Consider the following 15,733-nt stretch of genomic DNA (forward strand, 5'->3'; position numbering starts at 1 on the left):
CTAAGACTCGTTAAAAAACATTAGGCTGCCTTGCTTCAGAGATGATTTATTCTAACATCCTTTAGAGTGCACAAGCTATACGCTGCATTTATTTGTTTTGAGGCTTCTAGCCGCACTTAGGTGAGGCACAAAAGGCATCTGGAATTCTAGCATCATGATTTCACTTCAGCTGACTATTCACTTTCACTTATTTCCTTGGCTTTTTAGAAAGCAAACGAAGTAACTAAAGCAAAGATGACAATTTGATCAAATGCAAAGATAACAAGAGTTAAATTCACTACAGCATCTGAAAATATAGTTGAAGTGACTCAGCTACGCTTTAGGTACCTGAAGGATGAGTGTTCGCCGTGGACTGGTAAGGTGATGGGAGGAGCTGGAGACTGGATGTACATCGACTGGCTAGAGGTCTGAGCGCCCTTCCTGATTAGCTTTCCAGTGTTAGGATCATAAAGTCGAACTTCAGGACCAGGTTGAGACTTTGGATGGATGGGTGTTGGGTGAAACAGAGCTGTCTGAAATGTGCTGTGAGTATCAGGAAATGTGGCAGGGCTATTCTCTCTGTTGGATAAAGTTCAGAAAAAGTTACTTTAGAAATTTAAGTGAGCTACCTAACCAGAACATAAAAAATGAGCAATCCTTATTTCTAAAGGAGAAAGTGTGTGGGGAAAATAGTTTGGAAGATTTCTGAAGAAACATTTCTTCTCCCCACCCCCGTCGAGTCTCACTGAATTTGAGAGAAAAACACAAAGACACAGATAATGCCATATTTGCATTATTAAAAAATTATTAAATGTGCCTTAAAAATTGTCTTAACATATAAAGTTAGTGAAATTGCTTCCAGGTAGTAACAATTGCACAATGAGTGTAGCATGATAATCTGCATATATGCAACAAAGAGAAAAGCATGTTATTGTATCAATCTTAGTATTTGCTCTCCAAATTGAGAGAAAACACACACACGGTATTAGTTTGCAAGTCATCCAAACTCATTTGTTAAAATACTAAAACTGCCTGATCACCCTGCTGCATTTTAAAACACAGTTTTAGAATTGCCAGCAGAAACATTCAGAAATTGGTCTTCAGGAATCACCATTACAGCGTACCATCCAATTATGATGAAGTACCACAAAAAAAAAATAAAACAGCATGTTGTGCACCATGAAACCAAAGCTATGGAAAAACAATTAAACTATATTGTAACAAATATTAGAAGTGCTACAAAACCGATTTTTTTACCATATGCTTTCATGGGTGTTTCTGAAGTAGTCTTGTAGCATCAATACTTCGGGTCAACCGATTCCAAGTTTACTTATTCTTTTTTGCTATTCTTAAGCTCATTTTATATGCAAATATTTTCTCAGAGTTCCCTCACTAGGTGAGGGATGTGAAATGCTTTTGGCTGGTAATCATTATTTCATGTAGCTTCATTACGGAGAAAAATCTTCTCCAAAGTAGTTGCAAATGTTAGGTTAATAAGTGAAAGTATCCGCATTAAGATAGATGTCTTACTGACTGAAGTTGGGGAGTGGGGGGGAGGTGACGGTGAAGGAAAGTATGAAGTTAAGGTATATTGTATTTGAAACACAAAAGTAAGAAAAAATATCATTGCATTTTGATAAAATGGAAGAGTAAATTAAGATAGGTAGGAAGACCAACATTCATCTAGACGTCAAAAAATGATGCTTACAGGTCACTGCCTAGATTTGTACTGAGAACTTGGCAGTGTCAGGCCTCTGAGACAAGGTTAACATCCCATACAAATATTCCAAAGTTTGATTAAAAAATCTGATAGCGCTTTTTAAAAACAAAGTATTCTAGTCAAGCTATAAGTAGGCTACATCTCTTCCCTAAGTTTTAGAGATCCTGGGTCTCTACCTAGTGACCTTGCTTCCAGATGTTTCTACTTTTGGTGTCTTTGGAGCATATGAGGACTTACACACACATTCTGCCCTCAAAGGGGTAGCATCTTCTAAGCAGAAAGCAAATCTCTAGCCTACTCAGTCAATCATACCAGTATCAGTTTAATACAGAAAACCCAATATGCTATGCCCCTCCCTGTCTAAACACAGAAGGGAAGGTCCTCTGTTAGGCTTGCAAGATGCTAATATTAACCTGAGTCTATCCAAACAAACAAGTCAAGAAGCAGAAGTGGGCTCTACAGTATCTTGTCATGAGTTATTTTAACCATGGTATCTTTCTCAAGGGGACTGTTCTTAATGGCCCTCTGACTTCCTCTGTGTTAATGAAGTTTTTGGCTGTCCCTTCTATTTGCTGTCATCTTAGTGTACTGATTATTTTTAACCCTTTCTCCTTTAATACTTTTTCTTCTCATCAGAAACCCTGTTCTCTCACTGCTTCCTTTCTTCTAGTTTTTGCTTCCACCTTCATGTCTTCCAATGCCTCTTAGATTTTTCTGCCTTATTTTTCTGGTTCTCTTTTCCTTCTCACTACCAAGTCTCAGAAAAAAATGCCATACTTTACCAATTTTTCCTGTTGTGGGAGTGTGTATATTTTCTTCTTCATTTGGCAGCATGAATGATCCTGTGCCTTGGTGGCACTCCCTAGAACAACTGTTTAAGAAGCTACAGGTACCACAGGTTTCTCCTGATTCTGCTGGTTGCTGAACTGCCTCCTGATCCCTTAAGAGTCTTCAGTTTAAGCAGCAAGTGTAGAAATGGACAAAAATTGAGGGTTCTTTCATAAAATCGATAAGCATTGCACACCATTCTGAATTCATCAGAAACTGATTTTACAGCTGCATTAACAAATTAGCATCAGTGTATGAATACTCTACTTTCACAGCCCCTAGTCCCCCAAGTTCCCACTTACCTGTGTGTTTTGATGTAGTCATCCTTCAAGGGAAAGAGCTGTTCCTCAACCTTGTCCCAGCGCTCCAGGCAGCTCCACAGCCAATCAGGGTTTACAACATGGAGGTCCTTGCAGTCCTGAGCTTGCCGTACTTTTTCTGTGCCTATTACAAAGTTAAACATAACATTACAGTATTGCCAGAAACACAGAAGATAGTTTTAAGTACATAGCGGTTTAAGAAGAAGGTTTAAGATCAATCTTACAGAAAAAAAGAAACACCCTCCCTAATCCAACAAAACAATCATAACTGATAAAAGTGAGACTAAGTAAAATGCGATACCTTCATGCAGCTTGAGACTGAGGTTATCTGTAACTTCCTAAAGCACTGGCACTGTGGAAGTAGTCCACTAAAACTAATGCATATGGAAAACCTTTACATCTCTGTGTTAACTGAACAAACAATATACATGCACTTTTGTATTCCATCTCCTTCATTTCTATTTGTCAGACTCCAAGCAGCAGTGACTCTTCAATGCCATTAAAGCCTAACACTAACTTACCATACCAACTTTCTTATGCACAGTCCCCTGTATACATGCTTTACTATCTTTTAGCAGCCAGTCACTCAACCTCCATTTGCCAGAAGCAGGGGCAAAGCAGACAAATGGATTATTTCATGCCAAAGGGAAACAATGAATGTGAATTTAAATTCACAAAGTACACATGAAACCACCAACAATGCCGTGTGCAAGTGACAGGTGATCTCAAATTCCACCATCTGGAGAAGCCAGAACAAACGAGAAACTCAGTGAAGTTGCTATAAATCTTTGCCAAGAAGCTCCAAAACCAGTAAGCAAAAAGAAGTGAATAAAAAAAAGGTTGAAATTAGCGTTTAAGTGTAGTCTGCTCCCAGAAACAGCTGACTGTCCAAATGTCTCAAGATTATATTCCTTCTATTTGATTGCAAAAATTAATTTTACCAATCGTGGTACTTGTTTCATCAGAGATCTATGGAGGGACCAAACACTTGGAGACAACACAAAATTATACAATCTGCCAATAAATCCCTAAATATATACACAATAGAGAAAAACCCCAAGGATTCTGACCTGATATATCCATGCTTGACACTTACACATGGTATTTTTACACTGCACAAATACCAGTGTAGCTGTAACATGATAAAGGAACTCCCATCAATCTGATGGTCTGCCTCATAGCTGAAAGCCATCGCTCTTTCCTTTTGTTTTATCCCTATAATTTATAGCATTTCATCTTATTTACACATTACTTAAAATGCTTATCAAACTCACTCATTTGTCCATTAAATGTCTTTGCACCAAGAGAAAATAATACACTTAATATTGCCCTACATTTTTTGTTTAGAAATGCAAAATAAAAGGATACCATCAAGAACTAAAGGCAGGAGGTCAGTTAACAACTTAGCCCTCTCCTCTAGGTTAAGAGCAGAGCTCTCAGAACTGAAGGTGAAGAATACATCACTTCAAATACTACCCACTCCTGTTGAAGCCTGTCAATTCTGCACAAAGACCCTGGGGTTTCTTCCTATAGATGCCTATATAAAAAGACAATGCTCTAGTCTAGTTAACAAGGCTAGACTAAAAAAAAATATCTAAGTAAAGTTTAAATAAACTTAAAAGAAATTAAAAAGTTAGAATTTATGAGCCCTTGTCTATTTTCATACATGTGCCTTCAGGAATGAAGCCTCCAGAAAAAAAAAAAACAAAACCAAAACCAAAACAACGAATTCCAGAGCAACTCTGACAAGAAAGCAAGAACAGTAGATTAATTTGATGGTTTCAACATAACTCCCCGGAGTTTGATATGCACATCCATCATTTAACATAATGACTGTACCTGTTTCAATTAAGATTAATAAGTCTTGAAATACCCATACTTCCCCACAACACTTGAAGATGAGAGCAAACAGGTAATAGCAAATACTTAAAGGCCTGTGTACAACCTGGGGTAGAAAATACTGGGGTAGACAGATCAGCTGAAATACTCTTGAGGATTGACCTAACTAGTTAGACAGTTCAGTTTCTGTAAATTCAAAAGACTAAATAAACAGAAAGGGCAAGTGATCATTGTCCCTTACCAAAGTGCCGAAAGCCTCTGTTTTCCTATTTTTGTTCCCCCAAACTCAACAGAATACAGCAGTAGAGCTACCTTTTCCTTTATCTTTAGACACAAATACTTTTTTTTCCTTCAATTTAGACTAAGAAAAAGCTGTTCTGTGCACAAATACATTTCTGCTCAGCAGCAAATGCAAGCAATTCCACAGTTTAGGATTCAAAAGCTGTACCATAAATGTAATCCTTTTCTCCACACTAGTATCTTTGCAAAAAAAAAAAAAAAGTGTTGAATTAAGAATCCAAGATAAACACAAACACAAGTATTTAAAGATGAAGCCCTTTCCAAACCACAACCGATTTAGAAATGCCATAATTTAAATTTTGCCATGAAATAAAAATAAAAACACTGTCCAACAAACACTCAATGAAAACTTTAGAACTCCGCCATGTTAATCGTAGCACACCTTTGCTGTTCATGACGTTTTAACTGTTTAAAAAGCAAAACTCGTTAAGAAGGGAGGTCAGTGCACCCAGATCATTCATCCTGACACAAGAAATCCATTTTCCAATTAATCATCAGTTACAAAAGCAATCAGTGACCCAGAGCACTTCCATGCAACAGTTGCTGGAAATGAGCCAGTTTACATTGTCAGCTTCCATAGGGTATTATTATGATTTATATAACCTCGGTAGGAATTGTAGAAATACCTACAGCTAGAAACTGGCAAGTATAAAGCTATACTTAATTTATACTCAGGGTACGTTTCAGAGGAAAGAACGCAGAGGCTTTGAAAGTGAATCAGATTAAGAGATCGGGGGGGGAGGGGGAGATTAAAAAAAAAGTGAGAGACTTGGCTTGGAAAATGCTTTCTTTTGAGAACACAGGAGAAAAGCTATGACAACGTAATAGAACAAAGAGGTAAGAAGACAGCTGTTACAAAGAGGATGCTGAAATCCAGTTCATAAGCACACAAGTTTCAGGGAAAAAAGGAACAAGAGCAAGAAGTCCAGTGGAAGTTTAGGTACTTGTGCCTGGTAGTAGATATTGAATCAAATATCAGACACGATTAGCAATACTGTCCTGCATGTAACTCTGGAGCTGATTGAATACAGCATGGGATTACACTAGTAAGCATACAGAACAGTTAACCAGAGATGCTGGTGCTATTAGATAGACAGACTGTGCTTATAATACCCTGAAGAAAAGCTCATCTGATACCGTAGTACATCCATTCGCCTGATTAAAGGTATTGCTGCTCCTTTTGGACTTCATCAGGAGGAATCTGAACAAAACCATAAAACTGAAGCTTCATCTCATGTTAAATATGTGAAGTTATGTGAGAAGATGGCTTCCTCCAACTATTTTTAAAAATGATGTTTCTGCATTGATGATTTGTCAGGTGCTTCATCTTGCAGCCCGTTCCACACAGATACACGTTCTGCATTCAAGTATATCTGATCATTTCATACCGGATGCACACTGAGGAGCTAAATAAATTCTTCTTCTAGTCAACAGGATTGCAACAGAAGCCTTAAACATAAAAGTCAAAATGGGACTATTTTGTATGAAACTTTTATGGTTCTGAAACAATAGCTCCAAAAGGTATAAGCCATTAATCTAAAATTAAAGTTGGCGACAAGAAGACCAGCGTGTAACCAAATCCACCTCCCAAGGGTCAAAAGCCTTACCTTTCTCGCCTCCGCAACACCAAGGCTTTCTGCCTATTGCACGCTCCAGCATACTGAAAAATCACACGAAGTAATACAATTGTGTCATCTCAGGGGCTCCCTTCTATTTCTAGCTGACTTCTTCACAAATCAAGATTTCACAGTTATAATGTTCTTAGAGCAAGATTTGGTAGAACACCAAATTTAACTGGGTAGGAGAAATAGTACTGCAACACTTAATATCTCACCCTTTCCCCAGTGTAACTTCCCCTTTTGGAAGTATGCTTATTAAGAAGAAACAGCAGAAAGGACTTTAATCCATCCAAGCAATAGTACTTCTGATGCAGTTAGGAACAACTGAATCATCCAGCCAGACTAAAGTCACTCAAGAGAAAAAAAATGTTTTTTCTGGACTACTTTTTTTGCATTATTCTCCTATAATCACCTTTCCCTACTTCAAATTCTAGTCTAAAATTGTTCCAAAAAGGTAAAGAGGCACACAAGCCTTTCCACGTGAAGCAGCCAAGGTCTAAACTCATCAGATCTATCCTCTGATAGGTACAGCCTGAAGCACATAATATTGGGAGGAGGTTATTTCAAGACTGGGGAAAGGACTCATCAATTCTACTTTTGAACATGCAAACAGAGGTTGAAAACACAAAAAGCAGCATCCTATTAATCTTGACAATTCATTACTAAAGAAGTGACCAAAATCAATAGTGCAACAATAAACTTCTACAGCTTTCTCCCGGATATACAGTTTCACTACAGCAGTTTATTTTGTCTTATCCAAAGTATGAAGCACTCTAGGCACTTAAGCAACATCAATAAATGCAACCTAAGATGCATGTTTACAAAGACTAAGAAGAAATGCTATACTGCATATTTGGCTACATTCACATTACCAAGCAGTGCAGCCCAACAGGGAGATCTGCGGGGCAAAAGGGTGCTGGAGGAGTGACGCCCACTCCTATGTGCATTTCAGGGATTTTTGCTTTAGATTAGCTGTGTCCAGTCCTGTGGACCGAATGCACATGAGCACTCAACTGACTGCACCCTCCAATTCAATCTCACCCATGAGGAACTCAGCACGCATGCTCGAGGCTGTGCCAGGACAAACCAAAGTACACGATGGGGAGGAGTGACCACCAGTCACTCTCAAAAATTTGAGTCACTCTCAAAATACTCTCCAGATTGCAACAGAAAGTCAACATAACCTCATGACAGTTTGTAACCAGGTTGCTAGACATTGCTTGGAAAATCTGATCACTAGAAGTTTATTTCTCTTCAGCCCATTTTTATATATAAATCTTGATTTATGATCAAATCCTGAAGCTCTTCAACAATGTTAACCTAGGACTAGTCATACAGACCTCAGTGTTTTGTCCTACAAGAATTAAGTGACCATGAAATAGTGATAGATGTGCTGTTTGTAGGCTACATCTAGAGTTCAGCTTTAACACTCAAAGCATAGGCTTTGCCAGCAAAAGCAACAGGCTTACCTGGTCAGTGCCTGAGTTTAGAGCAGTGCTTAACTGGATTTTTTTAAAGACATGGCCTTTGAAAGCATTCTTCAGAAAAAGAAAAAAAAAAAAAATATCTGTGGAAACATCATAGCTGTGTCTGGTGAAGACCTCACACCAAGTCACAGGACAGGTTACTGTCCAGTGGTGACAGCTGAAGCACTCTCTCAGTGCCTCAGACCCGGACTTAAGAGCAAGCATTTTTTAAGTAGGTAGATGAGGATGAATAAGAGGAGCCATAGTTCATAGTATAATTTGTATTTTAAGCAACCTGATATTTAATGCTATTAAGCAAAACTTGACATAGGCCAAGTCACCCAAAGTAAGGAAATTATTCCCATATAGCTTTCAAAGTATAGGAAAAGACACAGAATTAAATATATTAAAGAGGGCAGGAAGGAAAAGAAAAATTCAGGGCCTGAACTGACACATTTCCACTCCTACCCCACTAGAAAATTAAGTGACCTGAACAGATTTATCTTCACCAGCAAAAACTCAATACAAAAATCAACTACGGTATCATTCATTTGTTCAGAAAGGAACATAACAAGGTTCATAAAATAGTGTGGTAACTGCTTAGTCAAGTGTGTACAAAGCTATAACAACTCATCAGTCAATGCAGTTTACCATTGCTTAAAGCAAACAGCAAGTGTTTCAAAAACTGAAGATTTATGCAGCCCATAGGTAAGTGGAAAGGACTATTGGGTAGCCTTTTCTCAGTCATACAGATTTATGAAATCTGATTAGATGATACAAAGATTCTTGTATTTTCCTCCCTATATAATAAAAAAATCCTAATTTTCTTCAAGACTAAGGATTTGTTTATTTTCAGAATTCAGAGTATCTCTGTCTATCTGCAGAGAAACAAGCTGCCTATCAGCAGAGAAAAGACAAGCATATAAAAAGGATAATTTAAATTTCTTTTATTTACTACAATAGGCTGGCAAGAATGTTGTAAACATTATCTAAAATGGTATTCCCTAGCTGTTTATCCCATACACCAAGCTATGATATGGTCACTTTGCAGGGGGAAATCCCATCCCTCCAAGACCTAGGGGGTACTCTGTTTCACACTGACTTCTTCCTTTTTTATTTCCTCTGACAATTTTTTTCTCCGTCTTCAAAATTCAAAAGCTAACAGTACTTACCCATCACTGTTGCAGATTAAGTACACAGCATTTACTACAGCTCAGTTAATGCAAAGTAAACATGTAAGTTAACTTGCATGTCTTAGTCCTAAGTATGCTGTTGTTAGTGGGGTCATCCACAAATACTAAATTGACAGGTATGGTTTAAAATCACCTTTTCACATCCACATTAAAAAAGAGAAAAAGAAAAAAAGAAAAGAGAAGAACAACGTTGTCTGGTCATTGACTTCTGAATAAAACTCAAGAAGGGACACACTTTTGTTTCCCTCTTTCATCAGCAATTAGACATCGAGCAGGGCTTCAGATGTTTGCCACAGGAGCCAGAGATGCAGTATTTGTGTAGCTTACCAGCAGTAATAGAGACTTGTAGAATTTGCTTTCTAATCACATGACAATCAGTATGAAAAATCACGCTGACAGCTGAATTATCACAAATCCAGCTGTGACAGGACACAATTTATACCCTTAAAATCTCTGATTAGACTTCAGTTTCCCCTCATGAAATTAGGATGATGCAATGTAATTACTCCCATCTAACCAGATGTGATAAAATATAGTCTGCAGTTGAAAAAAAAAAAAAAAAAAAAAAAAAAAAAAACCAAACAACAAACCAACCAAAAACCCACTGCAGAACAAAACCACAAGCTATCCATGAGAATCTTACCAAAAAGGGTTATTGGAGAACACAGTTTTTTCCACTCAAAATCCCCCTATTTCACTGACATTGTTACAGAAATGATGAAAGATGACAATAGTCTTGCTTGTTAGGCAGAAGACTCCCAAGTTGCCTCTTTTAGAATTAGATAGTGCAGTTATTTCCTTACTAAAAGCAGGGGTCAGCTTCTACATGCTGACAATAAATATTTTTCACCCTAGTAATTCAAGAATAGTATTCTTGTGATTTCTTGTTTTAATTAGCAGGCAATATTTGAATATGTTTTAAGTACCAAGTGCAACACCAACATTACATGACTGTTTTGAAGTAGAGTCTCAGTCTTGGCAAAAAGTCTGAAAAATATGGACCACCCTGAAATCTATTTATTTTTCAAAAGAGCACTGAAAATTAATTTAAAAATAAACTCAATTCAAGTACTGTAAAAGCACATTAATGTAATCAAAACCTAAACTTAAAATAGTTTTTTGTATTAAGATCAACAGTAATGGCTGGTTCACTAAGAATGGGCAGGTAGTGAATAATTTGCTCATAAAAGAAAAAAAAACAAGGATAAGCACGTGTGTTTATATAAACATACAAACCCCACTCAAACTGTACATTCAAAAAAAGCAAAAAAGGAAAAAAGCCTCAACTGCTTCTCATTATCACATGCTGTGTACCTTAACATAATGTTATTCAATATTTTTTCCTCTAGAGAAATGCGGATGTTTGGGGGGGAGGGGGCTGTCCCATTTACCTTTATCCTATGAATTTTACCACATCACATAATAGTTGCATCCAATATATAATGACATTCAGAAGCCATCTAGTGCAAGTTAGACAAAGCAACTTTGAAATGAAGCATTTTAAGATTTGAAATTGGAAAAACATGGAAGTAACTTTGACAGCTATTATGTCTCCAATGAAGTATGACAAACTTGTGTATTTCTTTGCTGATAAGAGTATTGCTAGTCCTGTGGTTTTGAAAAGAGCTGTTCAGCCACTGTAGTAAAACTAGAGTCCCAAACTGATGTATCCACCGATTTTAACACTTCCCATGCACTATTTCAACTGTCACACTTTCACAAATCAGAATCCCAGCTGATCTGATGAAACTAATCCCAGCCTCTTCTGGTTTTTAGGTTGTTTTCACTACTATATGCCTATCTACATCAGGACAAATAATACAAACTTGCTACTTCACCACAGGTCCATTGGTAGAGGTTTTATTCTGATGCTACTGGACTAGCAGCCCCTTTTTCCTACAGTTGGCCTTACCAACTTTTTAATAAAAGCTACCGGTGCTTTTTCTCACTAGAACTATATATTGAGATAACTGGAGAGCGAGGTAAGTTTACACTAGCCTAGCAAATATACAGCCTTATTGTTATTTAGGCTAATATATATATAAAAAATTATCTGATTAGCATATCATAGACTGATAAATTGGCTGGTTTCAATCCATAGATTTTTAACACTACTCCTATTTAGAGGAGTAGAAATTAAGGAACTAAACCAGTCTCCTTTTAGTCACTAAACACTGGAGGTTTTTTTAATCACTGCCTCCTCAACAGGAAGAAGTGATTCCCAGTCAGCTATATCAGAAATATCTTGTTCCATTTCTTAAGTCACACACTTTTAAAAAAAAATATACACATCTATATTACGGCCATCCTTGTATAATACAAGCAGATGAAACAAAGATGCTTCTGATGTACTGAAAGCTTACATGAAGCAGTCAAGAAAAAAATAATCCAATAGGCAGCAGATGTGCATTTCTTTGCTTACAATCTCTAAAGATCTCCTAAAGCTACCTAAAAAGTTTCAGATTAATTAAAACATGCAGTTTTACTTTTGGATTTCATGGGTTTGATTATCAGATATTTAGATTGCAGCTTCAAAAGGCCAACAATGAGTTAACCAAGGGTCAGGGTGCACACAAAAAACTTGTACCTGAAGCTAGTGGTGCCTGTTATCTCCTCTGTGGCAGCTAACCAATGGTACATTATAGATATGTAAAACCAGGCAGCTTTGTGAAATACATATCAAAAGTTAGGCTAAGCTCTCCTACATCTCCCGTGACAAAGATATCCAGGCTATGCAGTCAGTAGTGACAGGGTGTCATCAGATTCCAGTCTCAAGATAATTCATTTGAATTCCATACAAAGTGAGAAACTGAACCATGTGAGGTGAAATATGAGAAACCAAGAAAGAAATCGTTGCTGTAACTTTATAGCAAGACCACTACAAACTTTTCTCCAACACAAATGTTAAAGTTTCTCTTCAATGTCTTTAACAGTCAGAGACATTGTACCACCCACTCTTAACCAAGAAGTGAGACATGACATATTCCATCAGATGTTATTTAGCAGGCCCACCTTTTAACACTAAAAAGCCACACTTGATCAAAATAAGCAAAAAAGCCTTTTTTTAAAAAAAGTCTTCTAAGTTATGTTACAAAGAATCTTCCTTTCTTAATCCTTCCTTCTTAAAATCCTTAGAATTTCAATTCTAACCTCAGTTACATTAAAGCCCATATGTTATACAAAAACCAGCTCAAGGCATAAACAAATGTAACAGGAAAAAGGTTGATGAAAAACTCAAGTCTCATTTACCTACCTGTCCTTGCTGCAATGAGATGCGTTGCTTTGTCAGGATCATCAGCACTCAGTACTAGATTCTTCACAATTTTAGCTCCAAGTGCTGTGGCGTGATAGTGTTCCCGTGTTTTCTCAATAGGGAAATTTGTTGGGTAGAGTCCACTAAATATTATGGTTACATCTGCCAACACTTTACTTTTCAGTTCTGGTACTATTTTTCTGATGTCGGGAATTTCCTCAATCTCTTTTTTCAGGTATTTATCATACTTTGTGTAATAGTCAGTGTGAACCCGCACAAGGATCTCTTCGAGGTATATTAAATGGTCGTCGTCATCTGTATCATCCTCCTCCTCTTCTTCCTCCATACTCTGATCTAAGGACTCACCCATTGTAATTCCAGATTGTTCACTATTCTGAGACTCTGTTTCAGCTTCTTTCTTGTCTGCACACCCATTTCCTAAATCACAAAGGCTTTCCTGTTCACTTTCTTCTTGTGCTTCTAGATCAGTTTTGTCATGAATATTTTCACTAGGTAGAGATTGCGTGTCCCCAGAATGGTTCACCAGACCATCCTTTTTTTCACTCACATCAGTGCAACTCCCTTTCTGCAAATTCTCCTCCTGCAGAGGTTGTTTGGATTTCTTCCAGCTCCTTTTTTCCTCGTTCTCACTATCTGATACAGAAGTGGATGACTTTCTGGTATCCAATCCACCGTCACTTTCACTGTCACTAGACAGTTCAAAGTCCAAGTCATTTGTTGTCTTGTCTTGGGTTTGCTGCTTCTCTATCACTGTTTTATCAACTTGTTCTGAAGAAATTTGAGATTCTTTTGTATTTGTCAAATCATAAGTGACCTCACTGTCCATTTTGTGATCAGTGTTATCATTTAAGGAGTCCTGGGCATTAACTTTATCATGAGAGTTCATATCCCAGTCAGATGTTTCACTGCTTACAGAAGTACTTCCATTTGCAGTGCAAGTGTCCTTTGTAGCTTTCTTGAGACCATTGCTTTGTTCTTCTATACATGTAACATTCTTTATTTCTTCAGCATCCTTTGCTGATGTCACTGCTGAAACAAGTGCCTCTGGTTTTGTAGAGTGGTTTACTAAGACACAAGAAAAAGAAAAAAAGCATACATATTTTCTCAGTTTTGTTTCGGTTTGTTTTTTTTTTTTTTTTTTTTTTAAACTTAACCAAAATTTAATTTTCTTTTTCCTTAAACACACAGTTTACATATGCAGTTAGACTTCACTATGCTTAGAAGTGACAACTAGGCTTTTCAAACTTAAGATACTTTAGGTGTCAACGATTACTAGAAAGAACTGGCAAACCTAACAAACTTTACTTTTGTAAAGAAGCTGTGTAAGTCTACATCACAGATCATAAGTAATTATTTCTTAACTATGCAAACATTAGAGGATTTATCTTGTAGCATGAGTTTTATTATTACATCTCAGGGCAATGAAACTACTGCAGAGAAGAAAAACAGGGCAGAATTCACTTCAGAAGGTCCCAATCCAGAACTACAACTACAAGAACTTCCTATATAAACCTCCATTGCTTTCATATATTTCCTATTTTTCATAACCAAACCAACTGTATTTTAAAAGTTGAAAAGATATACATGTTTTCACAATACAAAGATGCTGTTTGAGGTTCATTTGAGACTTTGCTGGAACACAAGTAAAGGGTAATAGACTCAGAGGCAGAAAAATAGTTTTATGATGCATCTTCAGATGTCTGCAGAAGGAGAGACAAAGAAGCTGTAGGCATCCAGACATCTGCACACAGACATTTATCAGGAACACTGGATGAAGTCACCCTATTTTGACTCTCTTTTGTGTGCATGTCCCTGCCCAGTAACACATCAGTCAAGGGCAGAGGTCCCGTGTCACAGTGGCCTGATTCAGTTTGAGGACATTACTATTGCGGTTGCAACTCAGGGAAAAAAGGAGAATTTATGGCCTTTGGAAGAAAAGGCAAGCCACTCATGAGAACCAGAAAGATGTAGTGAGGCTATGTAGCAAGAAAATTAGAAGGGCCAAAGCCCAACTAGAATTTAACCTGGCTACTGCAGTTAAGGACAGCAAAAAAGTTTCTATAAACATATTAACAATGAAAGGAGACCAAGGATAATCTGTCCTTCGGTAGATGGGGCAGAAACATAGTGACCAAGAATGCGGAAAGGGCTGAGGTACCAAATGCATTCCTTGCCTCAGTCATTAACAGTAAGACCAGTTGTTCCCTGAGTACCCAGCCCCCTGTGCTAGCAGACAGGGGTGGGGAGCAGAATGAAGCCACCATAATCCATGGGGAAACGGTGAATGACCTGCTCCAGCACCTAGACATACACAAGTCTATGGGGCCAGATGGGATCCACCCAAGGGTCCTGAGAGAGCTGGCAGAAGTGCTAACCATCACTTATCAGCAGTACTGGCTAACCAGGGAGGTCCCAGTTGACTGGAGGTTAGCAAATGTGATGCCCATCCACAAGAAGGGACAGAAGGAGGATCTGGGAAACTACAGGCCTGTCAATCTGATATCAGTGACAGGGAAGGTTTTGGAACAGATCATCCTGAGTGTTATTACAGGGCACATGCAGGACAACCAGGTGATCAGGCCCAGTCAGCACGGGTTTATGAAAGGCAGCTCCTGTTTGACAAACCTGATCTCCTTCTATGACAAAGTGACCTCCTTAGTGGATGAGAGAAAAGCTGTAGATGTTTATTTGGACTTCAGTAAAGCCTTTGACACAGTTTCCCCACAGCATTCTCCTGGAGAAACTGGCTGCTAATGGCTTGGATGAGTGTACTCTTCACTGGGTAAAAAACCTGCTGGATGACTTGGTCCAAAGAGTGGTGGGGAATGGAGTTAAACCCAGTTGACAGCCAGTCACAAGTGGTGTTCTCCAGGGCTCGGTACTGGAGCCAGTTCTCTTTAATGTCTTTATCAACAACCTGGACAAGGGGATCGAGTGCACCCTCAGTAAGTTTGCAGACAACACTAAGTCAGACAGGAGTGTCGACCTGCTTGAGGGCAGAAAGGCTCTACAGAGGGATCTGGACAGGCAGGATCGATGGGCCAAGGCCAATGGTACGAAGTTCAACAAGGCCAAGTGCCGAGTCCTGCACTTGGGTCACAACAACCCCATGCAGCACTGCAGGCTTGCGGAAGTGTGGCTGGAAAACTGCCTGGCAGAAAAGGCTCTGGGGGTGTTGCTCGACAGACAGCTGAA

General features: G+C 38.2%; 1 protein-coding gene across 1 annotated transcript in view; it reads right to left on the reverse strand.

Annotated features, from left to right (window-relative positions):
- CTDP1 (CTD phosphatase subunit 1) overlaps positions 1 to 15,733 on the reverse strand; it is a gene marked incomplete at its 5' end in the record, with an annotated part of 120,495 nt that overhangs the window by 73,057 nt on the left and 31,705 nt on the right. The window contains 3 exons of the mRNA XM_082499664.1: positions 328 to 558; positions 2,830 to 2,971; positions 12,518 to 13,603. Of these exons, the coding sequence (XP_082355790.1) occupies positions 328 to 558; positions 2,830 to 2,971; positions 12,518 to 13,603 (1,459 nt within the window). The remainder of the gene's footprint in view (positions 1 to 327; positions 559 to 2,829; positions 2,972 to 12,517; positions 13,604 to 15,733) is intronic.

Source organism: Vanellus vanellus (assembly GCF_965231255.1).
Source record: "Vanellus vanellus genome assembly, chromosome: 2".
Lineage (NCBI taxonomy): Eukaryota > Metazoa > Chordata > Aves > Charadriiformes > Charadriidae > Vanellus > Vanellus vanellus.